General features: G+C 62.8%; 1 protein-coding gene across 3 annotated transcripts in view; it reads right to left on the reverse strand.

Moving 5' to 3' along the window:
• TNS3 (tensin 3) overlaps positions 1–22198 on the reverse strand; it is a 96425-nt gene that overhangs the window by 45673 nt on the left and 28554 nt on the right. For all 3 annotated transcript variants that reach the window (XM_072777636.1, XM_072777635.1, XM_072777634.1), the window contains 4 exons: positions 22028–22157; positions 21683–21748; positions 19990–20094; positions 6593–7837 (listed from right to left, as the gene is read on the reverse strand). In XM_072777636.1, the coding sequence (XP_072633737.1) occupies positions 6593–7837; positions 19990–20094; positions 21683–21748; positions 22028–22157 (1546 nt within the window). The remainder of the gene's footprint in view (positions 1–6592; positions 7838–19989; positions 20095–21682; positions 21749–22027; positions 22158–22198) is intronic.

Here is a 22198-nt window from a genome sequence, read left to right on the forward strand (position 1 = left end):
GGCGCCTGCCCTCCCCTCGCTGGCTGCCCCGGGACTCTCGATGTCCGGCAAGCTGGACCGGGGCCTGGGAGACCAGCCACGCTCGGTCACTTGGCCGTTGAGGGGACACGGAGATACACAGCCCCGCCGTGATCGGGCCACGCGGACGTTACAGCAGCGGGACTGTGGGAGGTTGCAGCCCCCGGACGGCCAGGCCCCGGTCCACGCCGGACGCAGCTGCCACCAGCCTGCCCTGGAAGGTGTGCTGAGGCCCGGCTCAGGGAAATTCCGGGGTGCCGAGGACAGTCGTCATCTGGGGAACCTGGATGCCCCCGTTGAGCCCCTACAGAAGTGGAGGATCCAGCCCAAGGCACTGGGGTGCCCATAAAGGGCTTCCACGGGGGCTGAATCCACCTGCCCCGGGAGACCAGCACTGTGGTCACCAACCTGCCACTGAGGCAGCAGAGGTGCAAGAGGTCACTTGCTCCGATTACTCGCTTAAAAAACTGGATTTAAAAAAAAAAAAAAAAAACAGGGACGCCCGGGTGGCTCAGCACCTGAGCATCTGCCTTTTTAATCAGGTCTCGGGATCGAGTCCTGTGTCAAGGTCCCCGTGGGGAGCCTGCTTCTCCCTCTGCCTGTGTCTCTGCCTTTCTCTGTGTCTTGCCTAAATAAATAAATAACAAATAAAATCTTAAATAAATATATAAATGAATAAATAAAATCTTATTTATAAATAAGAATAAATCAATAAAATCTTAAATAAAATAAATAAAATATTACTTATAAATAAGAAATCAATAAAATCTTAAATAAAATAAATGAAATCTTACTTGTAAATAAGAAATCAATAAAATCTTAAGTAAAATAAATAAAATCTTACTTATAAATAAAAATAAATCAATAAAAACTTAAATAAAATAAATAAGTAAATAAAATCTTACTTATAAATAAGAATAAATCAATAAAACCTTACGTAAATAATAAAATAAATAAATAAATCTTATTTATAAATAAAAATAAATCAATAAAACCTTAAATGAGTAAAATAAAATCTTATTTATAAATAAGAATAAATCAATAAAATCTTAAGTAAATAATAAAATAAACAAAATCTTAGTTATAAATAAGAATAAATCAGTAAAATCTTAAATAAATAATAAAAAAATAAATAAATAAAATCTTATTTATAAATAGGAATAAATAAAATCATAAATAAATAAATACCTTAAAACACAACAACAAAACCCAGAAGCCCCCTGGCAACTCTGCACCCCGCTGTAAATGCACTGAGCGCTGGTTACTTGGAGCCCACTTGCATCTTCCTAGGGCGACTCCGGTTTCTCGAGGGGACTGTCCAGCCTCGTCCATAGATAAAGAGCCGGGGAACCCGCGAGCTGGGGTCGCACCCCTCCTCTGCCCTGCGTCACCACCCTGGTCCCTGGCACGGAGGCGGTGTCCTCGCCCGGTTAAGATCCCAGGTGACTGCTCCGGGCAGCCAAGGGGGCCAACACCTGCCCGGAAGGCCAGGGGGAAACCCACGGCCTCCTGGAGTGTGAACTGTGCCTGCCAAGTGCCCCGAAGCTCTGACCGGAGGGGCCGCGGCGCCAGCTGGGCCCGCACAGCCGGTCCTGGAAGCTGCCTTGGGTTGTCGAAGCGGGAACAACAATGGCCCAAGGCGGCCCAGCTGGGTGAGGCATCGCGATTTCGGCTCAATTGAAACACGCGCGTCTTCTAAAGAGGGTGGCAGAGGCCACAGGGCAGCGTGACGGCGGGAAGCCCACCCCGCCGGCTTCAGGTCCCCGGAGCGGCTCTGGAGCTGCGGGCCTCCCCGGGGGCGCCGGGACCGCCCGCCACCCACACCTGGAGCAGCGGAGGCCTCTCCCCCCCGCTGTCTGCCCACGCGCCCCGGCCCACGGGAATGGCCCGCCGCGGCACACGGAGCGAGCGAGGCAAGCCTGTCTTCCACGTTGCAAAACCGAAAATCCTATTCCCTGGGAAACACCGAAGCGCTTGGTCGGGCAGCGTCTCTCCCAACACGGCACGCCAGGAAGGCAAAGGAGACGGCCGAAGAAGCTCGAAGGCCGCCCTTTCGATATGAGGAATGTCAGCAGCCCTTTTCCTTCGGTTTCCTCCAAATCAGAAGGGACTCAGAGCAAAGATGTGAGAAGCCACCGGTGCCAGAGGCAGGGTCACTACTCAACCCACTGAGACCCCGTCAGCAGAGCCTGGTGCCTGGCCTCAGGTCCATTCTGGCTTATTGCAATTTATTTGCCCCTTAATGATCTGTCCCCATCCCAGGCCTGCTTGGGATCTCGCTGGCCCGCTCCTCACGCACATCATCTTTGAGCGACCGTAGCCATGACAGAGGACGGCGGCCAGAGGTGGCCACCCCCAGAACCACCCTCAGCAGACGGCAGTGCAGGCAGGCCCCACGGGGCCCCCGGTTGGGAGCGATGACGCGTGGCCCTTCTGGCTGGAAGACCAGAGCTGCGACTCCCAGGTCGGTCCCTGCTGGGGACGCCACCACCTCTCCCTGCTAACACCGACTTTTCGGCCCTCTTCCCATGGCTTCCTACAGCTGCCCATCCCTGACGGTTCTTGCGCCCTTGGGGGGGGGGCACGTCTGCGTGGACCAACCAGATCCTAGCACACGTATGGCAGAGCTTTGGGCAGCAAGTCACCCACGCCAGAAGCCAGGAGGGTCGCCAAAGCAGACTTTCCGACACTGGAGGGCGGGGGTGGTCCCTCCACAATTAAAACACTGCCATGTGGCCTGGTAGTTCCACTCAAGAATTGAACACACTCGGACTAGGACGCTCCCAGCAGCACCCCTCGGGACAGCCAAAGCAACACCGTGTCCATCACACGGAGGGATCCACGGTCCGAGCACCCAGCGGATACAAATCAGCCACCACACAGGTGAGAGTGCAAAAGCAGCTGCCCGGTGGAAGGAATCGGGCACAGGAATCAGCCACGGAGGGCCACACGCTGTACAATCCATTAGGTGGAATGCCCAGCACCAGCAGATCCGGGGTTGGAAAGCAGACGAGGCACCCGGGGGCCAGAGCCGGGAGACAGCACCGACCACTAACGGACATGAGCTTGATCGTGATGCACGTTGCACCGGTCGCTGAACTTGGGGCTTTGGAAAATCACCACGGATGCACCGTGTCCAGCACGCGCGGTCTCACAAGCCAAAATGTACCAGGAGCCCCTGTTTCTCCTAAGACCCAGTGGCGGGCTGCTCCGGGCAGAGGAGCTGCAGCCACCCCCTCCGTCACCTCCAGGCTAGGCCTCACCGCCGGGCTCCTGCTCACGCCCCCCTGCCTTGCGCTTGCTCAAGGGTATCAGCAGGTGAAGTCTCCCCCACTTCGGGATGCGAACCAAGAGACCTACCTAAGTGCCAGGCTGTAGGGAGGGGCACACAGCCGGGGTGGCCGACAAGAGCGAGGGAGCACAACACCCCAGACCCCCAACCCCCCTCCACCTCACCCCATTTCATGAGGTGAAAGCTTTCCGACAGGTCACCTCTGGACAGACTCTCTCCTGTCCCGTGGGCAGGGACGGCTCCCTACACTGTCCTGTGATGAGGTTCTTGAATTCAGCAGAGCCACAGGGTCCTTGGAGAGTCATCTACCCTTCCGCCAGGACCACACCCCTCCGCTGATGAACATCACCGTGTGCTGGGACGCAAAGGGGCTTTCTGGCCGGTGGCAGGGTCAAAGTTTAGTGAAACAAGGGCTCAGCCACGGCACGCAGACAGATGGAAGCTCTAGTTACGTGCCACGGTAGGCTGTAGGCGTAAAAATCGTGGGGGACTCAGAGAAACTCACACATGACGCCTGCTACAGCACCAGGACTCAGAGTGGCGGTGCTTACCGCCATGGGTACCAGCATCACTGATACCACTATCACACTAGGGGTCACCATCACCATCACCACCACCATCATCACCACCATCATCATCACCATTATCATCACCATCATCACCATCAGCATCATCACCATCATCACCACCACCACCATGATCATCTCCATCAGCATTACCATCACCACTATTATCATCACCATCATTACCATCATCACCACCACCACTATCATCATCACCACCACCACCATCATCACCATCACTATCACCACCACCACCATCATCATCATCATCATCATCACCACCACCATGATCATCTCCATCAGCATTACCACCGTCACCACCATTATCATCACCATCACCATCAGCATCACCACCATCACCATCACTATGATCACCACCACCACCACTATCATCATCACCATCTGCATCACCATCATTATCACCACCACCATCATCATTACCACTATCAACATCATCACCACCACCACTGCCACTACCATCATCACCATCATCATCATCGTTACCACCACCATCGCCACCATCACCATCATCACCACCATCAGCATCACCACCATCATCATTATCACTATCATCACCACCATAACCATCATCGCCATCACCATCGTCATCACCACCATCATTATCGCTATCACCACCTACATCACCACCATAACCATCACCACCATCATCACCACCATCACCACCACCATCACCATTATTAATATTGTGCTGGCATCAAGCAGACTTTCCCAGGAAATGCTCAGCTTTCACATACACTTTTCCTCTCTGTAAGAAGTAACTAGACCCAGAGCGGCTGAGCCACCACTGTGAGCTGTCAGGACACACAGCACCCCCAGGAAGAGCTCCGGGGAACGCTATTCCCAACTTCCTACCACAATAACTGGGGGTTACTCTTACTACCAGTACACATTCTACAAAGAGTGAGGGATCCTACTCACCTCGGGATGCTGAGGTCCCTGCACCCAAGTTATTTTCTACAGCGAGGATTGCATCTGAGACGCAAGACAGACCAGGTGGGGTCTTGCTGGAAGACACAGCATCTTGGACCTTGCCCACCCCTTTCCTGAGCAAGACTCAAGATGACTCTGGTCAGACACGTTGTCAATGGGGCCAAGCCTCAGACACAGACACACCCCACGTGTGGGGTGACGGCCACCATGCTGGGCATGCCATGGCACCTTTCCGACTTGCCGGCCCTTCCTGCTTGGCCATGTGTGGCCCAGCTCAGCTGAGCAGCCTTGGCCTCCCCATCGCGGCTTGGGATCTGGAACCCCTTCAAGGCACAGGTTTCCTGTATCCCCAAACCCAAGATGTTCCAGGACTCAAAACCAATTGGTTAGCTACCCTACTAGCACTCCCCCTGCACCTGGTGATTTTTTTATTTTCTGTTGTTGGCTAATCTAGCCTTTCCCAAATGAAAAGTACAAATACTGACATTTAAATTTTAAAATCACTTGGGTTCTGGAGTACCTAGGTGGCTCAGTCAGTTAAGCATCCGACCCTTGATTTCGGCCAGGTCATGATGTCAAGGTCCTGAGATCAAGCCCCACACGAGGCTCCATGCTCAGCATGGAGTCCGCCTGAGTCTCCTCTTTCCCTCTCCCTCTGGCCCTCTCCCCCTACAGCTGCTGGCGCTCACACTCTCTCCCTTTTTGCTCTCAAATAAACAAAATCTTTAAGAAAAAAAAAAAAAAATCAAATGGCTTCCAGCATTCTCTATACCTGCCAGGGAGGGGAGCTCCCTGCTGCTTCAACTTGACGCCTGAGAGCTACAGACACGAGCCTTCTTCCGATGGGATTTTTATCAAGACACGATGTCCCAGAACAAGAGGCAAAGCCTGCTCGTGGGCTGCTCCGAGCACCCCTCTCCTCCGCCAAGCTCCTTCACACCACACGCGGTACAAGTTTCAAGGCACGCTGCCTCTCCCTGCTCGGTGCTCTCCAAAGCAGGAGCCTCCCTCCGGAGCTGCACACCATGCTCCCCTCCCCCACCCAGCCCCGTCCCAAGGCCAGGAGCCACCCGCTTGGCATCGGCTCATCATGGCTCAGACCGGGACCAGGACAGACCTCCTATCAGAAGCGGGCAGGGTGTTTGGGTGCAGAGCAGGGACCTACTCCTTCTCTACTGTATGTAACGTGTGTGACCTTGGACGGGTCACTTCATCTACTGACGCCCCCAAAAACTCAACCGTAAGACAGAAATCCATCCCTGCAGCCAAGAGGCCTGCGGGAGATGAAAGGGGTCTAGAGAGCACTGCTTGTCCACTACAGCTACCCCGGGCTTCCCAGGCCCCAAGGCGGGGCAGGAAGGCCCTGCCCTGGTCCCCGCACCAGACACCCCAAGGACGAGTGCCCTGCAGACCCGGCCTCCTGAGTCAGCGCGGCCCCTCCGCTGCGAGGGAGCATGGCCTCTGTGCTCAGGCCCCGCCAGGCCGATTCCCTCGTCCCTGACTCTCGGGAACCCACCCCTGCCCCCACGCTTACCCGCTGGAGTCTTCCACCCTCCGGGCCTGCTGCACTACCATCCGGAGCAGCCCCCACTCCCTGCGACGCCAGGCAGGTGTGCAGCTGCCGACCTGTCCCCACAAGGCGGGCCCAGGGACCCCCTATGCTCTCTGCTGCCCTGTCCCAGGCCCAGGGAGGAGCCTGGCGCTGCCCTGCAAGGCCCCGTCCTGTAAGACAGGCATGGGAGGCGTGCACCCGTGGAACTCCACTCACCTGGCCGCACAGAGCCTCTGCTAGGGGCCTCGCCCACGTCCTGCAGGCTGCCCGCCCGCAGCCCGCCTCCCACGCTGTCAGGAGGCACGGGGCCGTTGGCCTGGCCGCCCGGCATGTTCATGTGGGTGGGGATGGGCTCAAAAGTCGGGTCCAGCTCCAAGATGAGCCTGTTCAGCTGTTCGATGGACTGATCGATGTCCAGGGTGGGCGAGCCTGGCGCCAGGTCTGCGCTGGGCTCCGGTCCGGTCCCGTTCACGACTCTGTCTGGAAACCTGGGCTTGAGCACTTTGCCGGGAGGGGGCCGCTGTGCATCGGGGAGATGGGGCGTGGGGCCCACACCCCTCTGGAGGGCCACTCTGCTGCCGCTGCCCCGGGTGGGGGTGACGGGAACCCTGGACTGGGCCTGGCCCAGGCTGGACCTGTCCTCCGGGCTGCGGCCTACGAGCCTGGCCTCCCCATCGGGAGTGAAGCCGTACTGGTGGGCAGCTACCATCTGCTGCTGGCGCACCCAGGTCTGCGTGGAGTAGCCGCTCTGCATGTAGGCCTGCGTCTGCGCAGACACGGAGGGTCTCCGGAGCACGGGCTGCGGCTGCTTGGCCTCCCGGGTTGCGAAAGCCTGCTCCCGCTCGTACACAGGGTCCACGCCTAGGCTCAGGTCTGGGGCAAGGCTGCCGTGCGCATCATCTCCGGGGCTGCTGCCAAAGCCGTCCGACAGGAGGGAGTGCTGGCTGCTCTGGTGGCCAGCGAAGGGGCCCAGGTGGGCCGACTGGTGTCCCTCTGAGGAGGACAGGGTCCCGATGCTGTCCACGCTGTGCAGGTCGTGGCCCGGCATCTCGTCGTCCAGGATGTCCGTCTCCCGGTCCTTGAGCAAGGCGTCCCCGTTCACGTGGACCTGGGCGGGCACGACGTGGCGTGTGCCGCTGTACTTGCCGGGGGCATCGGTCATGTCCTGGAGGGGACTCCCGGGGTCGTCCAGGCCAAAGCCGCTGAGCAGCTGGTCCAGCTCTGCCTTCTCCTGGGGGCTCAGGCCCCGTCTGGGCCCCGCAGCCGGTTGCTCCTCCGTTCTGTCCGTCCTGACCGAGGCGCTGGAGTGGCCCGAGTCACTGCTGACCGACAGGGTGTGGTCGCCGTGGTCCGGGCTGCTGGCGGTGGGGCCGGGCCCACTGGGGACGCCGGGGTCCGAGGCGCTCTTCTTCCTCACCTTGGCATAGAGGCTGCCATCCACGGGGCCCTGCGTGTGCGACACTGGGGCAGACAACGGGAGACGGGTCAGTCCGGGCAGGGAAAGGGGACTCCGGGCCCCCAGGACGCGAGCGCGGTGCACCTGCCCGGGCACCTGCTGGGGCACCTGCCGGGACACCTGCCGGGACACAGGGTCAAGTCACCGCGCCCGGGGGCACGCGCTCCTCCAGGCCCCCAGGGGCCTGCACACCGCGGCAGCGCCCACCAGAAAGCGATTGGAACAGCCCAACAGCTTCCGGCCGGGCCCTTTCTACCTTTTTGTGCAAAGAGACCCAAGACTTAGAGAATCTTCTGGAGTCTTTGCATTGGGGGTCATCGTGCCCCGAGGCCTCAAAGTGAACTTCGTGGCGGGAGGGGGTGGGGGGCGCCCGGGGCTCAGCGGGTGAGCCTCCGCCTGCAGCCCAGGCCGCGACCCCGACCCCGACCCCCACCGCGGGGATCCGGTCCCGCACCGGGCCCCCCGCAGGGAGCCTGCTCCTCCCTCCCCCTGAGTCCCTGCTGCTCTCTGTGTCTCTCACGGATGAAAACAGAAAATCTTAAGAAAAAAAAGCTCGGCCAGTGGCCTGGACGCAGAGCAGCTAAGCTCCTAAACCCCGGGACGGAGAAGCGGAGAAGCGGACGGTGGGGCGGGCGGTGCACGGGCCGGCGGGGGCGGGGCGCGGAGATCGGCGCGCGGGGGCGGGGGCGGGGCTACGGCGGGGCCGGGGCGGGGGCGGGGCCGGGGCTGGGGGCGGAGCACGCTGCGCGGGAGGCGGGGCTGGGGCGGGGTCGCGCTTGGCCCGGGCTGGGCCGAGGGGCGGGTTTGCACGGGGCTGGGGGTGCGGGCGGGGTCGCTCGGGGCTGCGGTGCTGCAAGGGGTGCAGGGGCCGGACGCGGGACACTGGAGATGCAGCAGGGCACCGACTGTCACAGGGCTATCCCCGGAGCGGGAGAGGGGCAGAAACCCGTGTCCGGGCTTCCCGCGGGCGCAGCGTTCTCCCCGAGAAGGTCCCACTGAGGCCACCACGGGCCCCAGGGCGCTAGGAGGAGGACGGCGGGGAAATACGGCGGGAAACACTGTGGGGGTGGCCGCTCGGCTGCTGCTCCCAGTGAGCACCCGGGCCTCCACCTGCTGGGGGGGTGGCCCCTCGGCTGCTGCTCCCAGTGAGCACCCGGGCCTCCACCTGCTGGGGGGGTGGCCCCTCGGCTGCTGCTCCCAGTGAGCACCCGGGCCTCCACCTGCTGGGGGGGTGGCCCCTCGGCTGCTGCTCCCAGTGAGCACCCGGGCCTCCACCTGCTGGGGGGGGGCCCTCTGCTGCTGCTCCCAGTGAGCACCCGGGCCTCCACCTGCTGGGGGGGGGCCCTCTGCTGCTGCTCCCAGTGAGCACCCGGGCCTCCACCTGCTGGGGGGGGGGGCCCTCTGCTGCTGCTCCCAGTGAGCACCCGGGCCTCCACCTGCTGGGGGGGTGGCCCCTCGGCTGCTGCTCCCAGTGAGCACCCGGGCCTCCACCTGCTGGGGGGGTGGCCCCTCGGCTGCTGCTCCCAGTGAGCACCCGGGCCTCCACCTGCTGGGGGGGGGGCCCTCTGCTGCTGCTCCCAGTGAGCACCCGGGCCTCCACCTGCTGGGGGGGGGGGCCTCTGCTGCTGCTCCCAGTGAGCACCCGGGCCTCCACCTCCACCTGCTGCGGGGGGGGGGGGGGGCTGAGAAGGGAGGGCCTGGGTCGCAGGAAGCGCTTTCCTGGTGACATGGCAGGCAGAGTGCCCCACGGGTGGCCCAGGGCCATGCCTGCCCCTTGGGCCCCTGGGAGCCACCTTCCAGTGGCCACAGGGCCCTGAACTCACCCTGACCTCGGGCTCCTGGCCCAGTGAGGTCGGCGCACTGGCACAGTCGGCGGCTCCCCACAGTTCTGGAAATGCTGGGTCGAGGTCACACGACCCAGACCTGTAGGGTCCAGGGGTCTTTTCTGGACCGCATGGGTGACCCCAGGCTAATTTCAGACGTGTCCAAGAGAAGCAGGACAAAGGCCATGGGGGACGGCGCTCGCCGGGGTATCATGTGCAACCGCATGGCCGACGCCTAGAGCAGAGCCGACTTGGGGGACGTGAAATACTGTAAGTACACCAGGTGTGTTCGCAGCAGACAACTGGTGGTGAGAGCGCCAGGGCAGGTGCTGCCCTCGGGCGGGGCCACCAGGGCGGCGGGCCAGGTGCCACTGCAGAGAGCAGGCCCGGCACGCTCTCCTTATCACAGCGCAGCCTGCGTAGCGGACAAACCTGTTCCTTCCTCAAACGTAAAGAGCTGAACCGGGCCAAGGTCAGTCACCTACTGGGAGGTGGAGGCAGGACCAGAAGCCAGGCCTGCTGGACCCCGGGTGGCAGTGCCAAGGCTGCTCTCGGCGAGCTGTGCCAGAGGACCCTGGAGAGACCCCGAATGCCAGGGTTCAGAGAGGAAGAAACATGCATTCAACATGGCATCCGGGGGGACCCCGGTGCCAGGACGCTTCTGCCTCCCTGAGCCCCACCGAGCACGCGCCTTCCCTCCGGAGGCAGCCCTCGTCCTGTGCAAATCACAGACGCCACCACACTGGTGACCAGGGGTCGGAGCAACCCAGGCCAGCAGGCGTCTGGCCGGAGCACCTGCTAGGGAACCACACAGCCGGGCGGGCACCTGCGAATTCTAGAAGCCCCTCTCGTGCCGCCAGAGCCGTGCATCCATGGCTTGCACCATGGATGCAAGGAGATCCAAGAAGGATCTCCTTCTCCTTAAATCTCAGTTACACGCATGCCCAGCTTTGCACGGCAGCAGTACCGTAGCCAACGAGGCTTATCCGAGCCGCAGTTACTGTGAATTGGAAACTTCTCAACTAAACGCATGCCCGCAATGACTTTTAAAAAAAAAAAAAAAGGAAGCTAGGAACGAGCGGTACGAAAGTTCTAACTTAAAATGGGACACTGGGCGGATGTGCCCATGAACCATCCTGCGTTAGAGCCCCTCGGCCGGCCCCAGGCTAGGAACAGTCCACGAGCAACGTCTGTGTGATGCGGTCAAGGACAGGAGGTCCCCTTGCCTGGGGGATCACGGGCAGCCGCATGGAGTCTTTATTAGCAGGAGCCCTCTCGGGGTAGTAGCGACTGTGTTCACCCGCATGGGTACCACGGAGCCAACGCTGGCTCTGCACGAGGCCCGGCACTCGGGACGCGGCTCCTTGGCACCCCCCGGGGAGGCGGGTGGCGCAGGGGCCTTCCCCCTTTAGTTCAGACTAGGGTCACACACATGCCACCTCACGTCTGGCCTGACCTTCGCGGGACACATGTCTCATCTCCAGGAAAGGGCCAGAATCCAGGGCAGTGAGGCCCCGAGACCGGGCCGCCCAAGCCTGGGGATCACTTGCAGGAGCTCGGATCTTCCCCAAGGCAGGGGCCGTGCCCACAGATGCACCAGCTTGGGATCCTGGGGTGGGGGGTCAGGCACGGGGTGAGGGAAGGGGGAGGAGCCTCTGGCCCCCTCAGTTCCCACCCTGCGCTCTGGCAAGGGCTTCCGCTGCTTCTCCAGGAAGGAGCTGGGCTGGATTTTCAGTGGGAGGAACGGGACGCCCGGGTCCCCCTACAGCCTTGCGATGGGATTCCCACTCCGCCTTTAGGCCCTGTGTGTGTGCAGCTCACACTGAGGCCCTCTCAGCCCCCTGCTCCTCACTGGGGAAGCGGTGATCGTCCCATCTTCTAGCGTGGTTACACACTAGCACAGGCGGCCAGGAGGCCACGATCACTGGGAAGAGCGGTGTCCCCGGTGGACGGGTGGATGGAGCCCAGCTCTCCCTCTGGGCCTCATTTCCTGTCTGCCCCGTGCTGCTCCCGGACCACAGCAGGCACCCAGCTGTCCCTGCCCCAGGGCCTTTGCACGTGCTGTTCTTTGCCTCTGGGCTTAGAAGCCCTGCCCTGAACCCAGGCCCCTGTGGGGTGGGTGTAGGGGCAAGGATGGAGAATTCTGGAAGGTGCGGCCGGGGGCTTCCTCTGCCCTATTTTTGTTTCCTTTGCCCTATTTTTGTTTCCTTTGCTCTATTTTTGTTTTGACTTTGTGTTTCCAGCTCAAAGGACTTTGGCCAGATCCTTGTTCTGCCTGCAAAGACCCTGATCCCAGAAGGGGGTGACGGGGACCCGGGAACACGGGATGAGGGCCTCCACTGGCCCAGCCCCAGCCAGGCGCCACCCTGCCCAAGCCAGTCCCTCTGCAGGTCACCCCTCCCTCCTCGCCGCCTCCACCCCTCCAGCCAGAACCCAGGGCTCCTTTCACAAGGAGGCCAGGGAGTAGCCTGGTAATGATTTCCCCGCAGCCCGGGCTGAGTTAAAAATCAAACAAACATAAATAGGGCTCTGATTAGGGCCGCATGACACAGCAGGGCGGCTTATCGTGTGGAAAAGAACCAGAAGCAGGAAAACACAGAACGAGCCTCCCAGCCTCACGGGGCAGCGCCCGGCCGCCCTGCCGCCCCCACCCACCCGGGGCCGGGGAGGGAGGCCTTCCCACAAGGACAAGGACGGAGAAAAGGTGAGAAAATGGGAAAGACCAAAATACGAACAGAGAAAAGAAAACATCCCTTGTCCCGTCCTGGCTGACGGCAGGTGAAGCGACACCCCACCTGTGCTCATGCCGGCTGCATCCCCGCCGCACACCCTCCCCAGCTCCAACCACTGACCCCGAAAGGACGCAGAACTGACACGGACTGTGTCCAGCTGTTGGTCTTCAAAAGTCGCTTGCAAACACGGAGCAAACCCGATGCCATCAGCAACTTCGTCCAGGAAAGGAATTCGCCTGGATGTCTCCTGTGCCGCCTGCCCCCACACTGGACTCCCCCCTCGGGGACCTCCCTCGCCCCCAACGCAGCTCCCGGGCTGCAGAGTCCTGCATTCCGTGGCTGCGGGGTTGGCCGTGCCACATCCCCTTGCTCGGCTGCAGAGGGGGACCGCCCGCCCCGGGCCCATCTTCTAGAACCTTCCTTCCTCCTCCTAGATCTCACGATGAGGTCAGACCAGTCCTCTCCTAGGATACTTGTCCTTGCGGCCCCTCCGTTGCCCCCCTTGGGTCACGGGGCCTGTTTGCCCTCTTCCATCGGAGCAATTTAGGGTACGAGCACGCCTCCACTCCCTTCCTGGCGCCCTGGCACCAGCCACCACCAGGCCTCGAACGCCGATTAAGCAGCCTGGTACCCTTGGGCGCGCATTCACCTCCCTGGTCTCACCTTCCTCGTCTGTGTAGGACTGAGCTGCAAAGGGGAGTCCGAGGAGACCGCCCAGAGATCAGGGATGGGGGCCGTCCCGCGAGCCACCCCGAGGGCATCGCCGGCCCTGCAGGCCCCCCTCCTGTCCTGCTGCGGGTTCCAGAAGCCACTACAAATCGCGTCTTCTGGGCCCAGAGCCCGGGGAGCAAGAGGGAGCCTGACAAAGGAGGGTGCGGGACTCAGCTCCGCCGGCCTCACCCGTCGGGGATTTGGTGGAAGGAGGGATTCTCAACAGGTTTTAGAATAATTCCTCCAAAAGTCTAGTCGTTGTGCGAGCCAGCGTCGGGTGTCCCCCATGTCCCACGCAGAGCCCTGCGCCCGCCGCCCGCTTCGGGGGAGTCCCCCGGGCCCTCCTGTCGTGCAGACGGCGTGCCCGGGTCCCCCCTTGGGGCCCAGAGCAGGACCCGGGGGGAGCGGGCAGGGGGCCCCGCGTCCTCTGGCCTGGAGGGGAGATGTGGGTGGTCTCGGAGGGTCCCCGGGATGTCCACCCTCCACCCCTGGGGCTGAGGCTCCCACGGCCCGCTCTCCACCATGGACACAGCTGCTGGCCAGCATGGTTTCCTTCCCGGGCGTGCGGCCGGGGGGTCACTAGCGGAGGCCCGTCATCACGTGAGCCCAAGGCCACCCTCTCCCTCTATCTTGGTTTCTGTTTTACGGAAAGCCGAAGCAGCTGGGCACCCCGGGCACAGAAGGTACCCCGGCTTCCCTCCTGGGGCTCAGACCCCCAAGAGCCGCAGGTGAGGGTGCCTCGGCCGCTCTACTGACTCCTCCCGGAGTCCTGCCTCCCGGGAGCACAACCTGGCTCCCCTGTGCCTCCTCCCACGGGCTGGGGAGCCTTGCAGAGCCCCACACATGCACACGCACGTGCAACCGGGGGCACACACTGCCTGTTTACCTTCCTTCCAAGCGGCCCCACAGTGTGTCCGGGGTGGGGGTCCACCGTCTCATGGAGAAAGGCCTCCACCCAGAATGCGCCCGCGGGCGGAGGGGAGCCTCCCCGGCCTCCCGCCCTTCCTCTGGGGCTGGGCCAGCACCTTCTAGGTGAAGCCGGGAGAAGCTGGGAGCTCCACTCCACCTACCGCTCAATGTAAACACGAGGGCGGGGCTTCATGCATCAGGTTTCCTGCAACCGGAGCCCTGGAGGCTGAGGAGGCGGAGCAGAGGCTTCCAGGGCCGGAGCTCAGCCCACCTGAGTTCCCAGGAGGCCTCCAGCCCCAGCCAAGGACCAGCCTGCCTGCGTCCCAGAGCCGGTGGCCAGCATGCGTCCACCGGGGCCCTTCCTCCCCACGGCCCTTCCTCCCTTTCAAGCTCCCGTATACTTCTGTCCTCATCACGCAGGCCGGGCCTCCTGGTCTCCCTGCACCCCTCCCTGTCCACACCGTCCACGCCCTCCCCGACATCCACACCTTTCGGGCCTCAGCACCTGCTCGGCGAGGCCCCGCGCCTCTACTCTGCCAGCGAGGGACGTGCCTGGGCGCACCTGCTCAGCACCCAGGCACCCTCGGGTTAGCAGGCACCCGCTCACCCACTTGCCGCCGAGGGCCGCTGTCACCGCGGTAAGCGAGGCGACTAAGCGAGCTCCTCGCAGCAGCATCTCCCTGCAGGAGCTCACGGGGAAAGGGAAGGAACCAGAGCTGGACGCTGCCCGGAGCGTCCGGGGCTGCGGCCGGTGTGAGCGAAGACCTGCCGTCCCCCAGACGGCGCATCTCAGGGCTGACGCCCGCGTGAGGAAGAGGCCTGGGGCGCCCCTCTCCTCCACCGAGGGACGCAGGCTGCACACCGACCCCGGGCCCGGAAGCCAGGATTTCTCCGTGCCACTCGCTGTCCCCATGCGTGTGCTCCAGGGTGGGTGTCTTCACGGGTCACCAACGAGCCGCCACGGGCCTTCGAGGACACGTGGCGACCGCACGGGCCCAGGTCTCGGCCACCGAGCACGCGGCCACCATGCACTCCCGCCGGCGGGCTCCTTTACACCAGCCCCGCCTGCACCCTCTGCTGCCTGACGCCGCCTCCTGTCTCGAACACACGCACCTGCCAGCCTACCACGGACATACCAGGCGTCCCCAACAAGAAGGGCCCCCTTGGCTGCCCGGAAGCAGTGGCCATGGCGACCACCCCACGGCTTGGCTCCGAGGGACGCGCGTCCCCCGCCCAGGGAGCAGGAACACGGTGGCAGCCTCCCTCACCGCCCTGGATGGACACACCTGCCTGTGTGCACTGAGCCCCTGCGGTCACCGGGAGCTTGCACAGCTGACAGAGGGTCACACGCTGCCTCGGAAGTGACCCCGATTCCAAGAAGTGTCCGGATGCTTTGCAAACTGCACACTCTGGGCTGGATCTGCTGAGGAAAACTCCAGGAAGGGAGAGCGTCTCACGCTCCTGCCTCCCGCCATCCGCGCCGCCCCTGACAACAGCCTCCAGGGCAACGACGGGAAAGCACGGCCATGCCCCCATCCTTGGACCTGCCCCTGGGGATAAAAGCCCCCAGTTTACACGCAGTTGTGCGTGTAAAGGTCTTGTTTGTTGGCATTTAACTGCACGCCACCCCAAAACAACTGTGCGCGGCCAGTGGCTTCCGACGTTACCAGCCGAGCTCATCTCCAAGCAGGACGTGATGCACAACCTCAACGTGCCAGGCCCAGGAGGCAGGCAGTGGGCGGGGGCCTGCTGAGGACAAGGCCCGTCCCGGGGACACCCCCACTCCCTGCCTCACCAGCACCACTGCCAAGGGGACTGAGGCCTGGCCGGAGCCGGTCACCTGGCGACACCCGGGGCCAGAGACCAGGGCAGGTGGGCTAGGGAGGGCTGTGGGGACGCAGCCCCCGCCCCGCTCAGGCTCTTGTCCTGCCCACACTGAGGGGCCCACTCTTTCCTGCAGGGGTGGCCTCGCCGGACCTCCCCAGGCTCTGCAGGGAAGCCACTGGGGAGGAGGCGCCCTCCTCCTCCTGGCCTGGGGGAGGCCGGTCTCCCCATGGGGGACAGGGAAGAGCTGTCTCAGGGCCCCGTCTATGCATTCCCATGCAGGCCGAGGGACGCCATCCGGGGGTGCACGGCGGGGCCCTAGGTTTCTTCCATCATCAGCGTTTCTGTGCTTGGCTTGCCGCCTTCACTCACCAGCTCTGGGATTTCAACCTCTAAAGCATGGCTTGACCCCCCCCCCCCGCCCATAGCAGATGTCCCGGCCACCCCTGGGGGGTCGCAGGTCCCCAGACCTCTCAAACACTGGCCTGCAGGATCCCTCCAGCGAGGAGAACCAAGCTGCTGGCCCCCGAGGCAGGGCGCTGGTGACAGTCCCGAGCCCGCGCTCGGGAAGGATGTGGGGCAGCCAGGACAGGCAGGCTCCGCGAGCAGATGCAGCCACCGAGGGCAGGCACGACAGCAGGACCCGGAGGGAGGGCACGTGCCACCTGCCTGGCTCGGAGGAGGTCTGGGAGCCGCCAACATGAGCACGCGACGGGGTCCAGGCGAGCGCACCCGGCCAAGGACCCGGCCCAACCAAGCTGACTGCCTGGGCCAGCGCCAGCGTCCGCAGGGGACGACGCCGCTCGAGGCCCGGCCGTCCCGGGGGCATCCACGTGGGCTCCCGGCTGCAGCTGCATCCTGACTGCCCAGGCTAGAAAAGCCTAGAAAAGCCGCGGCTCCAAGCGACCAGGGCGCTCACTCGGGCGGCTGTCACTCATTAAACTGCCTCCGACATCACGGTCTTCTTGCCAAAGGACCCAATCCCTACCCAAAGGACGTGTTTATGGTTCTTGGCCTAGAGAGGGAGACTCTGGGATTCCAGATAAGATAAGCACATTGTCCTCCTTCCTGACGGTGCCGGCTATCTGGGTGCAGGGTAGGGGGTGGGGGGTGGATTAACTCTTGGGGTCCTGGGATCACACCCAAAAGGTGGGCTGGGGATGGAGGTGAGGCAGGTGACGGGAAGGTGCTTCCCCAGGTCTGAGCAGGAGGCTGGGTGGTCAGCTGCACCGTGAGCTGGGGAGGGAGCGAGCGGGGCCTGCCGGGGCTCGGGGAGGGGTTGGGGGGTGCAGGGAAGGGACTTCCCAGCCCGGGAAACGCAGGGGGCGGCAAGCAGGCCCCGCAGGAGCAGAGCCAGGCAGGACGCCGCAGACCCCCCCTTCCGCTCAGCCGCCCAAGATCCAAAGCTCGCTCTGGTTTCCAGATGTCAGAGTCGGACCAACGCTTTCAAACCCGCTTTTGAATGTTGCAGCTGGATCCGGAACGTGTAGCGGGCGCCCCTGGGCCAGCCCCGCACGCTACGCCCCTGCGCACGCCCCGCTGGGAACCGGGAGCGTCCTGCGTGCAAGGGTCCTGTGTGCGAGGGGATGGGACGGACGGGGCCGCATCACCTGGGAAGGTGCAGGCACTCGGGTCCCCGCCCACCGGCCACTGCCGCCCTGGGGTCATCTGGGGCCACGCCCGATGGGGGGTGTTGCCGGTGAGCCCTCGACAGGGTTGCAGAGCCCACACCTGGGTGCCGCGGCCCCCTCTGTGCAGCCGACGACCAGCAAAGTGTCCTCTGTGGCCAGAAACTCACCAGTGGGCCAAGGCCCAGAATCTGGAGGCCACGGTGCCCCGGAGGGCTTCACGTCCCCCGAGGGCCGCGCTGGAAGCTTTCCTGCACCTCACCCCAGGGCTGGATCTGGGGCGGTCTCAGTCGTCTATCTGCTAGTACGGGGCCACCCACTGACCACCCAGCATCACCCTGAGCCCAGGCTCCCTTCCAGGGCCCTCCGGCCGGGATGCTTCCTGGTGGGACAGGCCTCCCCTCCCCTTCCCGGCATCCCACAGGCCTGCGCCCTCCGCCTTCCTGCACCCCCTGCCCCCTGCCTGCAGGAGCCACCTCCCCCCACCAATGTCACCGAGGGACAGGCTGAGCAGCGGTGCTGCTTGGATGGTCTCCTAATTCCTGGCACGCGCTCCAGTTACGGCACATGGGGTGCGTCCTACGGGGACCGCTCAGGGAGGCACGCAGTGCACAGACCACACGCACATGCCCACTGACGCCCACATACACACACGTATGTAGTATGCTCGTATACAGACGTGCACATCCCCACACACGCATGCATATGGTGCATTTGTACACACACATATACACAGGCACGTGCCTACGCAGACACGTACAGACTTGCACACACTGTGTGCACGCATACACGTGCATAGGTGAAGACACGGCATACAGACACACGCACACCTGCACCAGACGCATATTCATAGCGTGTTTGTATATATAAACACACACGTAGACACGTGCACATGAGCATGTGTCCTGGCACGTATATACGTATGCACATGTGAGCACACATGCACATGCAGGTGTCCACACATGCGTCCACACATGCACAGCTCACGTACCTGCACACGCGCTCCGGAAGGCCTGCTCATCTTCCCCTCCCCGGGATCCTCCTGGCACAAAGGCACCAGAGCTACAGGGCAGGTGGATCGCACGAGCCATGGTAAGAAAGGGGGTGCAGGGGTGGAGGTGATCTCGGGGCTATCCTGTTAGATCCCATTTTACAGGTGGGTAAGTGGAGGTTCGGAGTGGGAAGCTCAAGAACAAGCATCTTGAACAACCCTCCCTGTGGACAGGGCAGCAGGACCGCTCCCTGTCTCAGAGCCCCAGCGCCAGTGGCAGGAGCGGGGGTCGAGCGGGCAGGACCGTGGCCCCCGCGCAGCAGCCCTCGCAGCTGTCAGCACTGCCTCCCGGGGGCGATGCTCCAAACTAGGGAGTCCTCCCCGTGTGATGGTCGGCGACACTCGGCAGCGCTACACTCACGCGTCGCTGAGCCACACCAGCGTGACGGCGACAGAAACGTCACCAGGGTCTGGGGCACCGCAGCCCACCGTCCCAGGCCCCGGTGCCGCTGGTCTGGCCATGCCGTGATGGCTGCCCAACAGCGCCAGGGCCGGGCGACATTCACGTGCCCTCTCTCAGACGCCGCGGGGGCCCACGAGCCTTCACCCACCCCACGTCAGGTCCCCACCAAGCTCAGAGGGAGTGACAACACCGTTACGGGGCCCTGGGATCTGCGGGACAGCTCGGGGTCACCCGGGCCACGTCCACTTGGCGGCTCCGAAAGGGGCTAAACACCGTGCAGACAGCTTTGGGGGCACAGAGGAGCGGGGTTCCGAGCACGCGTGGGGCCGATGCCGGCGCAAGACACTCATATGCGGTGTGGACGCTGAGCCTGCAGCAGGCGGCCTCTGCGGGACACGGTGGTCTGCGCTCTCGGGCCCCAGACGCCACGGTGCACCAGCGCTGACACCGTTCCATTTACTCCCCAGTGGAACCAGTGTGACGAGGAGCATTTTGGTTTTCCCTCCCAAGTGAGGCCTGGCCGTCGGGTGGGTGGCGGCGGGTGACGGCGGTGGAAGGCCATGCTGCCTCCCCGCTCAGATGCACAGGAGGTGGCTTCTTTGGGGAAGCCCAGCAGAGCCTGCCCCGTGACCCTCGCCCCCTTCGTGATGGTACCTGGGGCCCGAGTGGTCCATCCCGCGGGCAAACACGTGTGCACACGCGAGCACGCAAACAACACGCCAGGGTCACAACAACCTCAACTAACCCGAAGCATCAGAGGTCCAGGGACACAGAGTCACCAGGAGCCACCCGTGACCAGAAGCTTGGTGCCCCAGTAATAGGGAAATGGGGTGGGGGGGTTGGAGCTCCCCGGCCGCCGCCCACCACGGCCGTGCCACACGCCCCACCCAGATTCACCAAGCCTGTGTCTCACCGGCCCCACCAGACGCGCAGCGCCCGGGGGCGGGGGCTCTGGGCCCCTAAGGAAGGCAGGGTTTCTGGCAGCTGAGCGGATAGCGGGGACACCTCCCGTGGAAGCAGGAGCAGCCCGCCCTCGCTGCCCCTCGCCTGGACCCCGGAGTGGCAGCCACACCTACCTTCTCCCCCTATGCCCAGGCTCTCGTACGAGTCCCAGCGGATCAGAGGGTCTGCTGTGTTGAAGTCCACAATCACTCCATGGTCGTTGCACAAGTGTTCACACCCTGCGTGGGAGGAGGTGTCACTCACTGCCCAGGCACGCCAGCCCGACGGAGAGGCGGAGGCACACCGGGCTCGAGTGCCAGCAGCCAGCACCAAGACCCACACTCCCGCGCCCACACCGCTGGCGACGACAGCCGGGGTGCACTGCCCTCAACGCTGCCGGCAGGACACAAAGGGGATGCTGGTGCTCCGTCCCCCCAGGCCACGTCCACCTAGGCCACGTCCGCCCTGGGTCCCATCCACCCCAGGCCCCGTCCACCCCGGGCCCTGTCCACCCTGGGCCCCGTCCACCTAGGCCATATCCAGTGGGGGCCCCATCGACTCTGGGCCCCATCCATCCCGGGCCACATCCACCCCAGCCCTGTCCACCTAGGCCATGTCCACCCTGGGCCCCCATCCACCCCTGGACCCCATCCACCTAGGCCCTGTCCACCTAGGCCACATCCACCTGGGGCCCTGTCCACTCTAGGCCCCATCTACCCTGGGCCCCATCCACCTAGGCCACGTCCACCCCGGGCCCTGTCCACCCTGGGCCACGTCCACCTTGGCCCCGTCCACCTAGGTCACGTCCACCCTGGGCCCCGTCCACCTAGGCCACATCCAGCTGGGGCCCTGTTTACCCCAGGCCCCGTCCACCTAGGCCATGTCCACCCTGGGCCCCATCCACCCCTGGACCCCATCCACCTAGGACCTGTCCACCTAGGCCACATCCACCTGGGGCTCTGTCCACCCTGGGCCCCATCTACCTTAGGCCCCATCCACCTAGCCCGCGTCCACACCGGGCCCCATCCACCCTGAGCCATGTCTACCCTGGCCCCGTCCCCCTGGGCCACGTCCACCCTGGGCCCCGTGTGCCTCATCTGCACAAGACCACCCAGGTCACTTCACGGACGGGGACCCAGAGGCGCCGAGCGACCGGCCCCAGGGCAGAGGACGGAGAGGCAGGTCTAGGCCAGGACTGTGGGCTCCGGGCTCCCAGACCACGTGCCGACCTGCCCACGTTCTGGGCAAGTGGATGGGGTTCTGACCTCACGAGCCCTACACTTAACCGTTAACGAGGGCAGCGACCTCAGAAGGAAGGCGGCTACTTTTCCCAGCAATCAAGGCCTGAATTAAAACATTCACGCAAAAAAAAAAAAAAAAAAAAAAATGTTCACGCATTCGGTACTCTCTGTAAGAAAGAACCATTCGCCTTGACCACGAAGGGGCAGATTTCTCCTTCCGTGTATTTTTAGAAGAAAGGAGAATCTGCTTTGCACATAAATATTTGCACCCGACGACGGACTTTTAATCCTCTTCCAAAACATTCGATTGTTTTTTGGGGACAAGCAGACATTTACCAGGATCTCCCGGCCTGAGGGACAGACTGTCAGGGACTGAGGTTCCGGGCCCTTCCTCGGGCAGAAGTCGGGCCATTTGTGGGGTCTTACTGATCCCCGGGCCCCACAGTCTACAAGCCACCCCATACCCTCTGAAAAACAGCCTGTTCTTGGAACAATTGTGATGGCAATCTCCCGCTGTGCACAGAGGTGGGAGACTGTACAGAGACCCCATAGGACCTACGTCCCCTCGGGCCGGCACCCCGCCTACCTTGAATCTTCTCGGGAGTGGCGGAGAAAAGCAACTCAATCTTGCCGTTATCAGGAAACCTGTCATCTGAGAAAGGAAGATCGTGGACAAGGTCAGAGAGGTGCGGCAAGAAAGCAGGGGCCAGGGGTGCGCTTCCGCCCCAGCCCAGACGGCACCCAAACCCCAACGGTGCAGACGTCCCAGCATGCTCCTCTGGAATGTTCTCTGGACCACGGCTCCGTGTTCCGTGAGGCCCTTCCCGAGCTGTGAGCAGGTTCCCCCTTGGGGCGTGGGGAGAACGGGGCCAGAGAGCAACCAGGACCCGCTGCCAGCCGCCCGCACGTCCTAGCCGCTGGCGGGCCTCACCTTGGCTTGCGTTGTCCAGATCCTCCTTCCCGAACACGAGGCCGTAGCCCTGGACGGCGCCCGTGTGAAACTGCAGGCGGAAGATCACATCGCGGGTGGCTGAGCGGTACTTCTTGTGATAGCACTTCACCTGGTGTGCAGAGGGGAGGGCCAGGGGCCAATCCTGAGCAG

This window comes from Canis lupus, chromosome 15 (genome assembly GCF_048164855.1).
Source record: "Canis lupus baileyi chromosome 15, mCanLup2.hap1, whole genome shotgun sequence".
Taxonomy (NCBI): Eukaryota; Metazoa; Chordata; class Mammalia; order Carnivora; family Canidae; genus Canis; species Canis lupus.